At 36.5% G+C, this 18,385-nt stretch overlaps 1 protein-coding gene across 2 annotated transcripts in view; it reads left to right on the top strand.

The window, feature by feature from the left end:
• The first annotated feature begins 1,681 nt into the window (after positions 1-1,681).
• LOC126354092 (CCR4-NOT transcription complex subunit 9) overlaps positions 1,682-18,385 on the top strand; it is a 65,605-nt gene continuing 48,901 nt past the window's right edge. The window contains exons 1-2 of one of the 2 annotated variants that reach the window (XM_050003477.1): positions 1,682-1,829; positions 3,133-3,257. In XM_050003477.1, the coding sequence (XP_049859434.1) occupies positions 1,827-1,829; positions 3,133-3,257 (128 nt within the window). In that variant the 5' untranslated portion in view covers positions 1,682-1,826. The remainder of the gene's footprint in view (positions 1,830-3,132; positions 3,258-18,385) is intronic. The other variant, XM_050003478.1, reaches the window with a different exon arrangement.

Raw genomic sequence — 18,385 nt, 5'->3', positions numbered from 1 at the left:
TAATTCTAGTCACTTTCATTATGTAATATGCTAGAAGTGGTTCGATTTTGAGTATCTGTTAGATTTATTTGCTGCTCAGCTTGGCCACTTTGCGTTTTGTTGTTTTTGCTGCAAATGTCTTCATGAGTTTCTCATTTTTGTTTTACTAGTGTTCGAGCAATTTCCTATGAAACACACTTTTCATTCAAGAGTTTTGTGTAATTATTAATACAAATATTTGAAAGCACTTTAATACATTTCTTGATTATTGTCTTTAAAGGAATGCCACATTTGCTTACATCACTGAGGTTACTAATGGCATTTTCACACAATTCAGTTCCTAAGGCAAGTACTGCATCGCTTTGATTATCAAGTTTGAGAAAATCTGATTCATGTGTACTGCTAATCAGAAATTAAAAAAATTATATATATTACAACGCAAGGAAATCATTATAGAAGAAAGACTCATCAGTACCCACGATTCAGTTGGTTGAAATAGGAAATGAGATCTTTAGTTTCACACTGCAATAAAATTTCATCCTCTGTCCGTAACATTTCTTCACAACCTGAACATTTTCCACCTTTTCGCAGCTTTTCAAGCACTGTTTTGCTGGTGTAGCTAGCAATACAAACCGAGACTTTCAAATCTTCATCCATCATGGGAACGTTTGCTAATTCGTCTAGAGCAGGTTCTAATTTATCTAAATTTTCATTCATTTGGTGTTTTATGCTGTAATTTGCTTTTGCTGCAAAATCATTTAATGTAAATTCACCATGTTCACTAGATCTGAGCTTTAGTAGACTTCTTACTTTGAGTTTCCTCTCAGATTCCAAGATTTGCTCGACTGAAACATTGCATGTGCAGACGCTTAGTCTTCTATAAGCTTGAAATTTTGCTTTCAAAGCATCAGGGTGTAATTTTGCTGTAAGAATGTAGAACCAGTTGTAAGTGTTAAAATGTATCTGCATAACTGAACTGTTGTTGCAAGTCTGTGAGAGAAAGCAGTAGTGTTTCATTGGTTGATTTTCAATGAGTAGTAGATGTCACGATAGTTTTCAAGTTTTCAAGAAACAGAAGTTCAGAGTCAGTAGGTCCAGTGGTTGGGCTAGAATTATCATCTGATGTGTATTTGCCTTTCGTGGGATGCTGTATATTAGAAGCTGTCCACTATTTAATGATTAATTTGAAAAACTGAATAGTGCCATCAGAAATCTCAATCCCCCGACTTTATTGTGCCTAGTTGGTCTGGTAGCAGTGGTAGAGCGCGGAGGGATACAAGACCTGGCTCCCTTCACTACCATAAATAACTGTTAAGAATAACAGATATTTAAATGTAACATTCACAGAAATCACTGATATCGGAAAATCGCAGTTTAGCCCGTCACTACTTGTAACGCTTACCTGAAATGGAATGAAATCTATTGGTTGTCCTGTGCGATTTATATTTCTGTGGCACACAAATGAGTAATATGAATTAAAAAATTGAACTGACGTGTATTTAATATTTTTGGTCATCGTTTTTCACCTATATCTGCTTAAACTACATAGAGAATTACATTTTATGCATGAAATATGTTGAAATCCCATTTTCAAGTGTGTTATTCGTAAAATTCTATGTCGCAAACTTCTATATCTGCCGATGTCGGCCCATCAACTTATGACACTTCTATAGGGTTTATGTACGCTATGAAGCTAGTATCTATGGTCGAAGCTATGAAGTGAACCAGGACACTTCACGTAGTAATATCTCTGACATTGTGATTTGTGTACCGGCTGAAAGTTCATGACATACGGTGATTTGTTTAGTGTAGGTGTAAAGCGTCTGTTGTGTGAAGCAGTTTCATAAATGGTATGTTTACCTCTAATTGACGAACTGCCTCAAGATTTCCTGTCCAATATTAAGATATTCGTATTTCATTTTGTGGTCCTGGTTTGGGTGTTTTTAAAGTATGCCTGTGTTCTCGTTTCTGTTACATTACGCACATCAAACACAGTTTTATCTAATAATAAACACTTGGTTCCTCTGTAATAAATTACGTCGGCGGTGGTGATAGGATGGTAAAGACGGAATACATCTAATACTGAAAAATTAGACGTCTATAGCGCGCAAGGTTACATATTAGCGGTAGTGCAATTTTAAATGAAACAGTGCACAGCGGCGTTTAGAAATTTCTATGAGATAGTAAAAGAGATAAGTTGAAGGACTTATATACAACTAAAGGTTCCGGTGGAATTCTTCATAGGTACAGACAACGTATTTATCATGGTTACGTATCCATGTCATATAGCTGCAGGAAACGTTTTCTTTTGAGACTCTGGTTTGGCATATTCCGGAAGGATATTAGTATACTTGTGTGAATTTTCTACATGTGCTGCATATAACTCTGCTTTGTAAAATAGTAACTGTTTTTACGTTGTGAGAAAGCTGCTCAGCTACGTGTTGGTTGTAACACTGTAACTCTTATGCGAGGTAAATGACTGAAAAATGAACTTTGCATTGGCTGAAACATTCTATTCCTTTATTGTGTGCAGTGATTGTTTTGTAGACCTCTGCTGCATTGTTCACTTGGTACCAGTATCAGCCTGACCTTAGGTAGTTTTCAAAAGTCACATCCCTTTGGTTCTCACCCTCAGTATTTTACTTAATCTACGTACACTCCTTCTGTGACTCAAGTGGTTTAACTCATAAGGTTCATCGTTTTGTGTTTTTAAATTGAATTACTGTTACCAGATGTGATTTGTTAGAAAGAGACTAACTTTTCAAAATTTGATCAATTTTTGTAGTGATATCGAGTAGAGCACAATGTGTTACAAAGTGTCTGATATCTACACAGTCTCATTTTCCGAATAAATATTGCTTTTCATTGACCTTGCAATATATTTTCGAAAGAGGTTTTCATTATTGTTTTATAAGTGTGTTCTCGTATACTGCTGAACAGATATGTAACACAAAACTTGAGATCAGAGACAGATTAGTGAAGATTGACATGTTCATTGTTTCTAATTGTGCTTACCCTACACTATAAAATAAGAGTTGTTTGTTGTTATGTATTAATGTATGTACCTGTCAGTTAAATTTATGTCATAGTGCACAATGCAACTCACTTTTTGTGATACTTCTGTAGGCCTAATTTTGTTTCTTTTAACTTCAGGTTCAGATGAGCTCACAGCAGAGTCCAGCTACACTTCAGAGTGGTGTTGACAGAGAGAAAATTTACCAATGGATTGTAGAGCTTTCAAATCCAGAACTGAGGGAAAATGCTCTATTGGAACTGAGGTACTTTATTTACAGATATTTAATTTGTAAATATGTTAATGCATCTGTATTATCATAGTCATATTTATTGTGAATAGGCCCTATTTATGTTTGGATGGCGTAATTTAGCATATATTTCAGTTTATAGAGGAACTGGGCTGATTATGTGTATTTTATCCATAATTCATTAATGACAATAAAAAATGAAGATGAGGTAATGCAGATGACTTAACTGTATGATTAAGAACATGTTGCTCCATGGAGGTTGCTGTGAACGAATGTGGTACAAATACTTCTAAAAGTTGTGGTGACTTGCAAATAGGCATGTTAATATTGTTGGATACAAGTGTTACCTAGTCATCCAAAGTATTTATATATTGTTTTGTACAGATGTGAACATTCTGCATGAAACATGAGTTTGATATGGACAAGCTATCAAATTGTGACTTAATCCTTTCTTTTGGCTTTGCCAGTTCCCCAGCACAAGAGTGAAATGGAAATATTGCGGAAGCCCATTTCAGTTGCTGCAGGTTATACAGAATGAAATGTAAAGGGGGTCATGTAACACAGCTGATGCTTTAATAATTAGTTCAGTATTACTGGTAGTATCGTTCCTCCCTTGACAAGACCAAGTCAGATTAGGAGGTACACAGTGCTTGATTTTTATTTATTTAATTAATTTTTTTTGTATGTTCCTAGTCAGTGTAGCCCAAGTGTTATGAAGTACATGCTACTCAGCAAATAGTAGTGACATTTTGATATGAAGTTCTGTGTCAATAAAACATACAGCCACTTCAGTGATAAAATTTTAAGATGACCACTGTTGAGTAACCTGTAAGCAAAGCAAAGTTCAGCAGCTTCATGAATGATGAGACCAGATGAGGTGGAAACTATCAGGTCAGAATTTCATTTTAAAGCCTAGTGTAGTGCTTAGTTAGATGATAGAAGCTACACAGTCATTGTGTAAGACTTTCTCACTGAAAAGCGTTATAGCTTAAATTTTTTAAATGATAGTTGAAGGGAGATCAAGGTGATGTGTGTGTAGTGTTCACAAATAAGAGATCACTTTATGCAGAGGTAGAAAGGAATATTGGTGCACAAAGAGTTGGTAATACTCCAAATTTGTAATGTACAGGCCAGAGTAGTTGCCAAATGATGTGCCACAGTTGTTAACCCCATCTGTCCATAATGAATAAGATTTGCCGCGGTTCTTGTTAAACAAAGGTATAGTCTGATTAAAAATTCTTGGTAGTTGGGACTTTGTGTTTTGAAGCTTGGTTTCTCCAGTAAGAGCATTTAGTGTCACATGTGAACTCTCTGCTTTTGCCTACGCACCACAAAAGCTAATTTGCAGTTTTCAAGCAGTGCCATGAGAAACATGCATTCTGCCATGAATGTCACATAACAAGTACAGGGTGTTTCGCAAGAGGATCAGTGAGGCGAGGAAGGCTTCAATCACCACTGGTGCTTTGGCTTGTTCCTCGGACACTAACAGGAGGCATATAAGATTTAGCTGCTCACAGAGGTACACAAACGCTTAACTGAAAACTTAAAAATGCTGGTAGTGCATAGACTGACCAATTCCCACATTGTTGCACAACTTTCGTACTTCGACTGACTTGCTGACTTTCCAAGATGGAGATTTTGATCGTGAAAGGTCCTTTTTTTCTCGGTATGTCAACGTGCTCTCAAAGAACAATGAACACGGGTGTTCTGAAAATCCTCATTAGGTACATCAAGAATATGAAACAGGAGTGTGTGATGGTGACTTATGGTGTGCAATTAGTGCAACACCAGGTGCTGGACCGATCTTTTACACCTAACAACTTCTTTGTGAACAATTTACTGCAACCATTTTCTCAGAGAATGACAATTAACAAAAAGAACTGTGGTGGTTGACTGCATTACAGTGTAAAAGCACACACCACCAATGCGTGTATGGCAGTATTATGAGATGTTTTTGATTGTAGGAACTTCCCTAGTAACACAGTACTGCGAGATGTTTCCGATGAAAAGAAATAACTGCATAATATTATCATACTTGCATTTGTGATGTGTCCCTTCTTACATTGTCCTCCATGAAATATCCATAGGTCTTTTGTTAACTGTTCATTCTCTAAAGAAATTGTTGCAAGATATTGTTAAGTTGTAGTTAGGTGCAAAAAGATCGATCCAGTAACTGATGTTACACTAACTGCACACAATGTCATTATCATATGACCCTGTTTCACTCTCTTGATGTAACTAATGAGGATTTTCAGAATGCCAGCATTCATTATTCTTAGACAGCATGTGTCCGAGAAATGGGTCAAAGTGTCACTGGCGATCAGATCCTGTCTCCACATTATTGGTTCTTTCTCAATGCCAGACACAACTCTCTCTAAACTTCTTTTCCTGATCTCCTTTGTCATTTTAGTGCAGAATGAGTATATTTTCGCATTAGGCCTCTAAACCTAATTTCCATCTTATTTCTTGATTGGACCTAATATTTTTTCTAGGATAGTTCTATCTTCTGCAAATCTCATGATGCTCTTTTTCACTTGGATAAAAGGACTGTTTCTGATCCATTGAGTATTTTTGGTTTTACAACTGTATAATTATGCCTTAATTTTACATTTTCAGAAAAACATTTTGTATTGAGTAGATTTTTCATTTTTGTTTAAACTCTTCATTTTTCCAGTCCTGATTTTAATTACTGCTTTTTCACTTTTTGTGTTTATATTTTCACTCAGATATTTAAAGTTTACAGTTTTCTTGGTGTTGCTGTACTTGATTTTTAAAATTCTTGGTTAGCTGCTTTCCATTGGTCATGTATTCTGTTTTCTTAAGATATTTATAGACCTGACTTGTTGGCTGTTTCTTTCATTGATCTACCAAACATTATGTCGTTATTAACTTTTTGTTTCTCCTCGTCTGTTTTCTATTCTCTTAACTTTTTCCATAACAGTTGTCACAAAGTGCCTTCTATGTGACTCCTGATAAAATTTGGAAGGGGCTAGTTGTTCCAAGAAATTTAACTTCAGGTACTTTGTTTGTAAGAGTTTGTGTAGTTATTTCCAGAGTTTCCATATCTACCGCAAACTCCTTCAGGGTTTTGAGGAGGGAGTCTCTGTCTCTTGTATCGTATGCCTTTTTAAAATCAGCAGATATTAGCATTATTTTTATTATTATTTGGTATTTTAAAACACTAGAGAATTTGTTTAAGTTTTAGAATTTGCACTGGACAGGATCTGTTTCTCCTAAATCCACCGAGATATTCTCCAGTTTGTTAAATCTTATTATAGATTTAATATGTGTAGAAGAGCTTTTTAGAAGATTTTTTATTTTAAGGGCAATAATGAAGTTCCTTTGTAATTATTGATATTTGTTTTGTCCCCTTTTCATGAAGTGGGACAGTTAATGTAAACTTTCCAATCCCTAGATCTTACGCAGCATTTCTTTCATAATTGTGATACCTAGCACTCCACCAGCTATAAGAATTGTTGCTGTGAGGCCATATTCGTGTTGGGACTTAGTTGGATTTTAATTGTTTGATATAACTTTTAATCATATCAATGTTGGGTGGTTTTGAATTTTTGTTTGGAATATTATCATTGCGTTCCATTTGCTTGGTCGGTTTTCCACAATTCAATAGCTTTTCAAAGCACATGGTCCAGCCACATTAATGTGACCATCTTTTTTCGGCACCAGTACACTGAAACTGCTCACAGACGGCTAGTTGCAGCATATAAAGTGTGTGGCACTTCAGTGTAACATCAATGAGCAATAACCACGTGCTGACTGCTGGTGGCAGCACTAGCAGTGGAGGGTATATAATGTGTGTCGGGGGACAAAGAAACCAGTTCAGTTGTTGTAATTCGGAAACACAGTGCTTTATCTGACATTTGAAAGTGCAGGATCATTGGCTTTTGGGCAAATCATGGAAGAATTTCTGAAATGGCTGTGTTTGTAAAATGTTTGTGTACCACTTTGGCTGAAGTATACTGTGCATGGCAAAATGACGCTATCCAAAACCAGCACCAGGCAACAGTGGTGCACTGTGAACCACATATGATGGGGCTGAATGACAGCTGTGGAGACATGTACAGGCAACTGTTGAACAACTGACAACCCAGATGAATCAAGGGGCTACCAACATTGTTTGCGTATGGGCCTCCACGCAGATGCCTGGTTCATGCACAAATGCTGACTGCTGTTCATTGGTGAAGAAGGCTGGACGTGGCATGACAATACCACAATTAGCCATCCACTGAGTGGTAACAGGTGGGCTTTTCAGGTGAATCACATTTTATGCCCAGACACCCTGCAACCATAATTGGAAGCCTCCAGGCTGGAGGAGGGAGTGATATGATCTGGGGAATGTTTTCGTGGCATTACCTGGGCCATCTCACCTGTACACGCAGTTGGTCTTTCCTCAGCATGATTGCATCTACCAGCAGAGTAACACAGCGTGTCACACAGCTTGTAGTGTAGGTGCATGGTTCAAAAAGCACCAGGAGTACTTTACCGAAGTCTCCCAGCCACCAAACTCCCTGAATTTAAACCCAGTCAAGAATCTGTGGGACCACCTTGATTGGGCTATTCACACCATGGATTCCCAAGTAAGAAATCTAGTGCAACTGTCCATAGCACTGGAGTCAAATGGCTCCAAATCCCTGTCAGTATCTTCCAGAACCTCACAGGCTCTCTTCTCGCACATTTTGCAGCAGTTTGTACTGCAAATGATAATTATGCTGGATTTCTGACAGTTACGTTAATGTGACTAGACATTGTATGCTTCATTGCTAGGTGTGTGTTTTCCAGTTTCTTTCCTAGACTATAATAATTGTGGAATGTATCTAGACATAGAGTTCTTGAATGTTTTGCAATGGGCTATTGTATTAAATTTTTGAAGTGTTCTTCTAAACTTTAAAGTTGGTACTATTCAAAGCAAACTAATAATTTCATCTGCTCGCTGCTTCTCAAGGTGATAGGTTTTCCAATTACTGCTTGTTTTTCAGCAACACCAGTTGTTCCAAACTTTCATTTTTGTGTAAGTTCTTCTTCACATTTATTACTCCACCAAATTTTCTTTCTTGGTTTATTCTCTGGTGCTATTTTGAATCAGTGTGTTTAATTGTATATGTAAAGTTGTTGGCATTAGTATTAAGATCCTTAAGCATCTTTTGAGTGTTGGATTCCTTTTCCTTTGAAGTTTTGTTATTCCCTTAGTTGTATTTGTTTGTGTCATAATTTTATGCTTTGCAATAAGTCTCCTCCTATTCCTCTCCTGAATCTAATATCCTTGATTTCATGAAAATTATATCTAGTGACGATGGCATGACAGATTTGAAACTCTCCCAAGCTGAGGTTTGGTTACGTCCCTGTTTTTGCAGGTGGGCCTGTTTTTTTTTTTTTTTTTTTTTTTTTTTTTTTTTTTTTCTTAAGTTAGTAGTCATGAATATAAGATCAACTGATTTGTGTATATCTATTGATCATGAGTCATCTGTGTTCTCTTATAAGGTGGATAGATCCCAATAATGTTTCAGAATGATTTCTCCTTACCACTTACACTATTGATGTCCCACCTCATGACTGTTATGTTGTTCTTGTGATCTTCCAACTGTGTGTTTTCCAGGTCTTTCCAGAAGCTTTCTACTTTGTTTCAGTTTTTCTTGTTGTCTTCATTTTTTGGTGCAAGGTGGTAAAAAGTTCTGAGATTTGAGTTAATGTAGTGAATATTATTTTCACTAATAGTGGTTACATTCCTACAGTTCTAAATAGAGAAACACCAGCAGACTTGGAAACATATGCACTTTCTTTTTTGAGAAATTGCTAATTGTGTTATGTTGTGCAGGGACTTTGATATTAAGTTTCTTACATTGCACAGAGAAGTAAGAATAAGAGTAACCATTTTCACCTTTTAGTTCTCTTTCTGTTGTGAATTTTCCCACAGCAATACAGGAAAGTGGAAGTACCATGGTGGGTAATGTTTGAATATGCAATTTTAATCTCTTGTTAGTGGATAGGTTCATAATGAAAGTTACCAGTGGGTTATAAGATGAGGAGAAACCACCAGGAGCGTTTGATGGTACCATTTGCAATAGACTCAGTCATATGGGTCAGAAAGGTTCATCTGCATGCATTCTCTCTCATGATATTTTTGTCTTGAAGTCTCCAATGTTTTATTTGCCTGCTTATCCAGCTCAGCACTGTAAGTGACTTCGTGTCAAACATGCAGTTCCTATCCAGTTTTTCTTTGTTGCAAGAATGTAATGGAGGCAGAACTTATAAATAGCGCATCACTTTTGTGTACTGTCTGGTATGGAGTTTTGTGAAGTACAATAAGTACAAACTATAAAACACTTCCTTAGTGGGGATGCAGTGAGAGTAAGAAGTAAGCTCCAGCTGAGTACATTGACTGAAACAGGAGTAATTCAATCAGAGAAAGTTGCTCCTTCCTCATGAAGTGTTGCCAATATACCTGTGTGTTATACCAAGCACCCATTAAAGTAGTGAATGCAAAGATAATTAATAATTAAATATTTCATGTATTCAAAATTGATAGTGCGTTATTGATGTACAGTAATATTTATTGATACAAATGACAATCAGTTAATGAAAATGATATGTTCACTGATGGCTACTAGAGTTCTACTGACTATAGTATTGTATTAACTACTAAGGGTGGTAGTGGCTGAATATGAAACATAGCAGTGGGAAGTATTTCACTTTGTACGGCTTCTGATTTAGGGAGCCGAGTTTGTAAGAAATAGTTCGCAAATAGTGTATTATCTAGTTATTGAGTCTTGCGTCAGTTTTGTGATGAAAGATAGTGGAATTCAGCGAATGAGTTCACTGTAGAAATTGGAGAAGTGAACTGTAGTTGAAAAATAGTTTCGTTTCTTGAACATATTGTATATTAGAGAAAAGGGTGATTGAATTTTATCTTAAAATTGTTTCTCTCTTTATTTTTAGAACTTATAAGGGAATTAAAAGTATGGCGATGTCCCATAAAACTTCTGTTTCTCCTCTATAGATGTCCATGACTAGCTTTTATACAGTTGGTGACATGAGTATTCTCTGGGTTAGACTGTGATCTAAGGTATAATTTTGTGCCTGGCATTTCACCTCCTACTGCAGGAAACATCCTTAGAGTAGATGTAGTTAATAGACTCATTATCACAGCTATTGGAAACTGCCAGACCATTCATTCAGAACCATACAATGGTCATTTTATGACGTCATCTGAGATTTGCCAAAGATCACAGAATTAAGCTGACTTGTGTTAGAAAGTTTTCATATTAGACAAGATGATGCACTTAGCTTTATTTAGCCTTGGGGCCCACAACTCTGATGTCAATCCTGCTTTTCTTAATTCTCATTGACTTCTCTGTACTCAGTCAGTATATAGTTATGAATAGACAGTTTGACAGATTTGGACAGCTGAAGAACTTAACACTGGAGGATCGACTAACTCCACGTCCATAAACTTTGAGGATTTCTTCTGCAATAGGAGATGAAGTGTTAGTCATAAAACGATATTTCACAAATATCGGGCTGAGGTTAGCAAGATAGGTCTGCCAATAAAAGTATGTATGGAAAGGTATCAAGCCATAGAGAGATACCACAGTGAAGGTACTGTGTGTCCTACCATTTGGTTTCTCAGAAACACCAGACTTCTGTTACTTACCCCAACCCTCTCCCTTTTAACTACTGGACTATTATTTCTGATTATCTTGTTCTTCTTAACTAGTGGGCCCTTCTCTGAATACCAGAAACGACCTTTTTTTGGTCTTTTCACCCATACCATACTCTTTTATCATTTCAATGACATAGCACTTATTTATTAGTGTATGTGTGTGTTCATTCTCTGTAAGTTTAACTTGGCTGTGGATATGACTTATGGGTTAAAAATATTCTATTATATTTCTCTCTATGATGCATTTCAACTTCTATGGCAACTTCCTTTTTTATCTGCTTCTGTCCACTGTTTTCAGAAAATTGCTGCCATTGGAAATTGATATTTAGGAGATACTTAGAACAGTGTGTCACAGGGTGATATTGTGTATAACATCTCAATTAATGTACTTTCTGTTATTTTACCTGCGCCTAAAGCTTGGGGCCAGTTTGTGAATAGTCCGTATGCAGCTTATTATAAATCCCTTTACTTGAATTTTGGTTTAGCGACAAAGTGAAGATCAGAACAAAAATTCAGAAGATCAGAACAAAAATTCAGATCATGATTTAAAAAGATATTTAATGTTTTCTGTTAGATAAGTATTTTGTAGATTGAGACATGATTTATGTATGAAAAATCCGCAGATTCACAATATAAAATTGCTTCTGGAGGATTTGGCATGAGCCTTGTGCCACCTCAGGATCTATATGTGACCAGTACTTGGTATGAGATGCACATCAACTCCACTAGAAGTCCATGTTGTTGCCATAATCTTATTTTGCACTGCTATCATTCTGAATTGTGACTGGTTGATATTTTCCAATGATCTTCACTTATGTGATTCTTTCCAGTCTGGTTCACTTGCAAGATAAGAAACTGCAAAGATTGTCAACTTAACAGTATTAAGATTATACTCTCAATTGCATACTTGATATTTCTGAATGCTGCCAGGTCATGTTCATTGTTTTATCAGATCACCCCAAAGCCTTCACATGGTTATACAGTACAGTCTTTGTATTGATGGAACTAAGAGTGCTCTTTTGCAGTCTGGTTGCAGCAGTGCAACAATCCACTCTGACCAGCTGCGGAGATGTTCACAGCAATTACAATTGCTTGGATTAAGACATAATGAGTTATTAAATAGAACAAAGTAGTCAGGGAATGTTTCTGGATTCTGCCACTTATTTACTAACTGAACAAAATTTTCAGAGCTCATCAGGAGGGTATGGGGCAAATATAACAGGCTGCCAGTGGCTTTGGAATGAGGAAGTGGCAGAGTGGTTATCACACCTGAAGACATTGAAGAAATGTTTTTTGTAGATTACCAGCAATATCAGCCTGGATAGAGCTTATTACTGCTACATGAGTTTCAATTGACTTAAAATGAAAACTAGAGTCGTCAAAACATTGACTATGTCAAAGTGTCTGTGGTGCAACTCGTGGAGAGTGAATAATTTTTTAGCTCTAATTTCATATAGATTTGTGAGATCATAGTTAGTTCATAGTTATACAAGCTACAGTCATTGAGGCCATCTTACATAAAAAAGTCAGAGATTCTAACCATAAATTGAGTACAGTGATGACAGACATCCTTGTATCAACCCTCTGTGAAGACTGATAAGAATCTCTTGTCTTCTGGGAGACAAAATGGTATGTCATCTGTCCCACATTTGCTGTTATCCCTTGTCATTGATCAGACACATGTGCACCAGACATCCACAACATGCCTTTGACTAAAAAGTTCATTTCAAGTCCACAACAGGCATTTAGTGTGGATGAAATTTTTTTTTTAGTCATTTTTGCTATAGATTTAGTACTTTCAGACTGTGTTCTGAAACATGGTATTGTAAGTGACTGCACTAAAGTTCTAGTGTACCCTAGCCTCATGTAATTTGTAAGTTTATATACAGTTTCATAGTGTAGGGTACTCTGAACCGTGAATATCCATTCCCTGTTTTCTTTTAGCAACAGAGTAAAAGATTAGTTCATGTCTCCACATGCATTCACCCAAATGCTCCTATCTCATCTTTGTGCCATCATAATGGATTTTCTTTATACAGTTCTGTAAAATGTAAACATGTTTAAGTAACGATTACCCTAACAAAGTCTGGCCTGAAAATAGTTTTTGTCTATTGTCATTACCATAATTTTTCTACCTTATTGGAGTGTGTAGGACACTATATACCTTATTCAATATTGGTAATTTGTCATTTGCAATTAAATGATGTTACTGTGAGTTTGGTTGGTACGTTAACACATCATTTCACCTCTGATTCTAATTTTGTTGTGTGAAAATATTTACTACATATTGCATTTACTTAAGAGTTAGTTTCAAGATACCAAGATACTCTTTGTCATCTGCGTTCTGTTGTGTTGATGTGCACACTCAAATATCATACATAATTTGTTGCACTTCACTTGCAAATAACACATTAACAAACACAATGTTAATGTTGTTGTGTGTGTGTGTGTGTGTGTGTGTGTGTGTGTGTGTGTGTGTGTGTGTGTGTGTGTGTGCGCGTGTGCGCGTGCGTGCATGTGTTTGTCTCTGTCATCTTTCCTGTACAGTTTTTTAATCTGTAAAATGGTGTGCTATTGCATTGTGTAGTGTCATTCACAATCTACTTCCCATTTACTGATGCCTTCTGTATGTGGAAGATTTCTTCTATTGTACTTGATAGTATAGGCTGTGTCTGGATATTTATATTTCTAAATTTCTCTTTGTTTTTGTTGGTTGATGCTTGTGTGCTGTTAAGTGTTAAGCAAATATGCTTATTTATTTATTTACAAGTCAAGTTCCATAGGACCAAATTGAGGAGCAAATCTCTGAGGTCATGGATCATGTCAGTACATGAAATTACAACATAAAAGTAATAACAGATAAAAATAAAATGTTTATGAACCCGAAAAAAGTCAGTTCATAAGTTTAAGTAAAACAGTTGACAATACAACAAGAATCAGCTTAATTTTTCAAGGAACTTTTAGATAGAATAGGATTGGGCCATGAGGAAAGAATTCAGTTTTGATTTGAAAGCACGTGGATTACTGCTAAGATTTTTTAATTTGAGCAGTAGCTTATTCAAAATGGATGCAGAAGTTTACTGCACACCTTTCTGTTCAAGAGTTAGGGAAGTCTGATCCAATTACAGGTTTGATTTCTGCCAAGTATTAACAGAGTGAAAGCTGCTTATTCTTGGGAATAAGCTAATACTGTTAGTAAGAAATGACAGTAAGGAATATATATTGAGAGGCCAATGTCAAAATACCCAGACTCATGGACGGAGGTTGGCAAGAGGTTCATGAACTTAAAGCACTTATTGCCCGAACTGGCAATATAATACCATACAACATAAGCCAATGAAAGTGAGCGAAGTAGACTAATTTTCATGTTGAACGATCACTCACTTCACGTATTGTTCAAATAGTAAAAATGGCAGCATTAAGTCTTTGAACAAGATACTGAACGTTGGCTTCCCCCGACAGTTTAGTATCTATCTGAACACTTAGATACTTGAACTGTTCAGTTTCACTAATCAATGCCCATTCTTTGAAATTAAAACATCAGGTTTTGTTGGATGGGAGCTGTTACTTTTTAGAGCTCCAAGTTATTCTGAATATCTGTTTTAAAGTTCCTGCAGGTTTCTCCTATGTATGCTGACTGGCAGGAGTTGCATGTAAGTTTGCACATATTTGATCTGTTGAATTTATCTGTAGGTGTTTCATGTGTTCTGAGTCTCTTCTGTGTGGCATTGTCTGTTCTGTATCCTATTTGAAGTCCTTGTTTCTTTAAAATGTTGCCTGTTCTGTGAATTATTTTACTGTAGTAAATGAGTGAGTGTGAGTGTGTGATTCTGTTCGTTTATGATGTGTTGTGTTTGTCATTAATCGGAAGGTTGCTTGGTTGTGTGTAAGTGGATGGTTTGATGGATTGTGAATGGTGGTGCTCATGTTGCAGGTTTCCTGAATGTTACAAAAATCGTGTGTATTTTTTATTTGTTGTATAGTGAGATACAATTGTATCAGTTTGTAACTTAATATTTTCTTTAAGTTGTTCATGAATATCTTTGCCAAGTGGCCAGTACTTCATTCTGGGTTCTATTGTGACAGTACCATATTATACCTGGCTGATGAACCATGTACACATATAAAACAGCAACACCATTAAACAGACACTTTACATGTAAAAATTCACATTAGAAACAGTCAAAACACTAAATTTTCCGTATGTCATCACACAGAGAATAAACAAAATATTTGATTTCACACTATCAGGGACCCTATAATTAGTCACACCACCCACTTGCACATAAGCAAGCAAGCTTCAGGTTAAAGCTCCACTAACAGAACACTCATAAACAAACAATTTACATACAAGCTAAATATAATAAAACAGATAATAGTGGAGAATGGTTGTGATATCTATATGATAGCGAAACCAAAAACTATGTAAACAGACGAGGAATGAACAGGCGACGTTCATGTAAGATCTTGCACAGTGATACTGAAGAATGGAACACACGGACAGTAGTCATTCACAAGACACAACAGAGCATGAAACCACACACATACTAATATACTATATAATAAAGTAGTCCACAGAATAGGCAACATTTTAAAGAATCTGTGACTTCAAGTGGGACACAGAAGAGACGACACAACAGGGAAGAGACTTGGAACACAGAAAAACCCACACATAAATTCAACAGCTAAAGCATACATCAACTGACATGCGACTCTTGCCAGTCAGCATACATCAGACAAACATGCAGGAGCTTTAAAATAAGATATTCAGAACAATTCTGAGCTCTTAAAAGTAACTGCTCCCATAGCATATTTGCTGACCACTTAAGAGCAAATAACTATCACTCAAGGAAAATTGTGCTCAAGAGCACAGGTGCGCGCATCCCCCCCCCCCCCCCCCCCCCACACACACACACACACACACACAACACACACACACTCTTCAGCAGCAGCAAATGATTTTGTAAGACTAACTGTAAGTAATCACAGAATATAGTGTGAAATAGTTTTGCATATTTGTAAACTTACGAAAGTAACTCATTGTAAAATCATTTAACTGCTGATTACAGGCTACCATTATTGAATTATGTACAGGAGATCCTCCATAACCCAATAATAACCCCTAATAAGTTAATTACAAGAAGCAGAGAAAAGCTGCTTTTTAGGCTTACTTTGGTTACAATAATTATTACTTAAAACATTTTATATTTTCTTGAACTGACTAAAGAATACTCACTGAGGCAGGAAGATGGTGAAACATGTTTGAGTTTATATGAAAAACTATTGTTTGTGTAACAGACAACATGATATTGAGTAAATATTGTCTGCAAGTAGTACTACTGGAAGAGCTGCAAAACCAAGTGATGAATAGTTCCCATGATACCCAGGTGGGAGATAAGTAGACGGTGTAGTACTGTTGCACATTGTAATGAAAATATCGGTTTTCATAATTTGTGTAACAGAGTTGTATAAAATCATGCATCATTCAACAAAATACTGCCTCCCCTTATGAATTTCCTGTGCTTGTCTGTTGCATTTCCATATCAGTCTTACGAATGTGTTATGATCTGATGTCTGAATGGTTTTGTGTCTGCCGACATACGTTTGTGGTTTTTTGTCATCACTCTTATGAGCCCGCATCTCGTGGTCGTGCGGTAGCGTTCTCGCTTCCCACGCCCGGGTTCCCGGGTTCGATTCCCGGCGGGGTCAGGGATTTTCTCTGCCTCGTGATGGCTGGGTGTTGTGTGATGTCTTTAGGTTAGTTAGGTTTAAGTAGTTCTAAGTTCTAGGGGACTGATGGCCATAGCTGTTAAGTCCCATAGTGCTCAGAGCCACTCTTATGACTGGTTTCATGAGGTCTGCTGCAGTTTCCTTTCCTGCGATACCTTGATATCAGTGCAGCACCTACACAAAATCATCTATTGTTTCATGTTTGTATTTTAATTATTGTCTTCACTTAAGAATTTTGCCCTCGGCAGCACCCTGTAGTACCAGAGATGTCTTAACACGCGTTTTATCTTCATATAACCTTTTAAAACTATTATCTTTACAACATATTCCATTCCTTGACAGTTTTGTGAGAAGCTCCTAATTTCTTGCAGTACCAATCTAATTACGTTTCAGCATTGTTCCTTGACACCATGTGTAAAGATCTTTGATTCTCTTATTTTATTGTTTTTCCACTGCCAATGATTCACTTCTGTTCATTGCAGTGCTCAAGATAAACATTTGTAGAGTTTGGTCTTCTGACTTTTAGTGTACATCTTTCTCCTCCTCTTGTGATTATTGATCAGTATATTCATGATTACTTACTGAAAATTTATTTTAAAACACAAGAAGCCTTTCTTCTCTCTCAATCCCTTTGCTGCTCCTTTGTTCTCCTGTAATTAGTAATACTATACTGTTGTCATATTGTATTGCAATCCCCAGAGCTATTAATTTCATGCCCTTTGAATTCACAATTCTTATTGAGTTCCCTCATTTATTCTTATTTTGTTATTTTCTACTTGTGACATTAGCATGTATGCCTGAATTATAGCTGTTAGCATTATTTTGATTGTGATTAGGTGTAGAATAATCCTGTTGCCAAACTGTTCAGAGTAACTCATCCTGTCATACATGTCCTCTCAAAGTGAATTATTCTTCTTTTACATCATTTTTTACTGCTGTTGATATTACCCTACATTTGTCTTCTTCACTTCAATCATCTCTACAACACCAGGTTTCAGCATTTACATTTATTTTTGAGATTTAATTGTTTCCATATCATATTAAACATCTTACTTCCCATGTTCTAATGTAAAGAATGTTAACCTTTCATTGGTAATTATATTTTTCGCATTATCACCCCCCTTTGCCTCCCCCCCCCCCACCCCCCACCCATCTTGGCAGTCCCCTCCTGGACATCCAAGTGGGAGACTAATCTAGAATCTTTTACCAATTGAAACATCATTATAACACTTTTCAGTTACAGTCCATATTTCCTGTGGATACTTGTCATCTTTAATGAAATAGTTTTTGAAGCCTTCTGAATCTCCTGTCATTGATCACTGGAGTTCCTTCTGTCTTTGAGCAGTTTCCCACCCAAAGATTGTGAGGGTTTTTGAACTCTAATCCCGTTCTCAGCCCTCTTTTGGCGAGGCCATTGGCAGACATGAAGTATAATTTTTTTTCATTTGAAATGTAACCAGTGGCTGGCATTAAACTTGAAAACTAATATTCTCTGGTTCAGTAGTCAAAGATGCTATTCTTGATCTTATTTTTCATTTGATGACTATTCCAAAAGCCTGCAGCTGGGTAGGTCATGTGCCTTGTGTGTGGTATCGAAAACAGAAATACGCTTCTTTCCTGGACTCTTTTTCCCAGTGAATAAAAGTTTTCCATTTGCATTTCACGCTTTCCTTTCATGCAGTCTTTTTTATTTATGACAGTTTTTAGTGTTATTCCTTGCTTCTACAACAATGTGGGA

This window comes from Schistocerca gregaria, chromosome 3, assembly GCF_023897955.1.
Source record: "Schistocerca gregaria isolate iqSchGreg1 chromosome 3, iqSchGreg1.2, whole genome shotgun sequence".
In the NCBI taxonomy this organism is placed as follows: Eukaryota; Metazoa; Arthropoda; class Insecta; order Orthoptera; family Acrididae; genus Schistocerca; species Schistocerca gregaria.
This window is presented reverse-complemented; position numbering and strand designations above follow the sequence as displayed.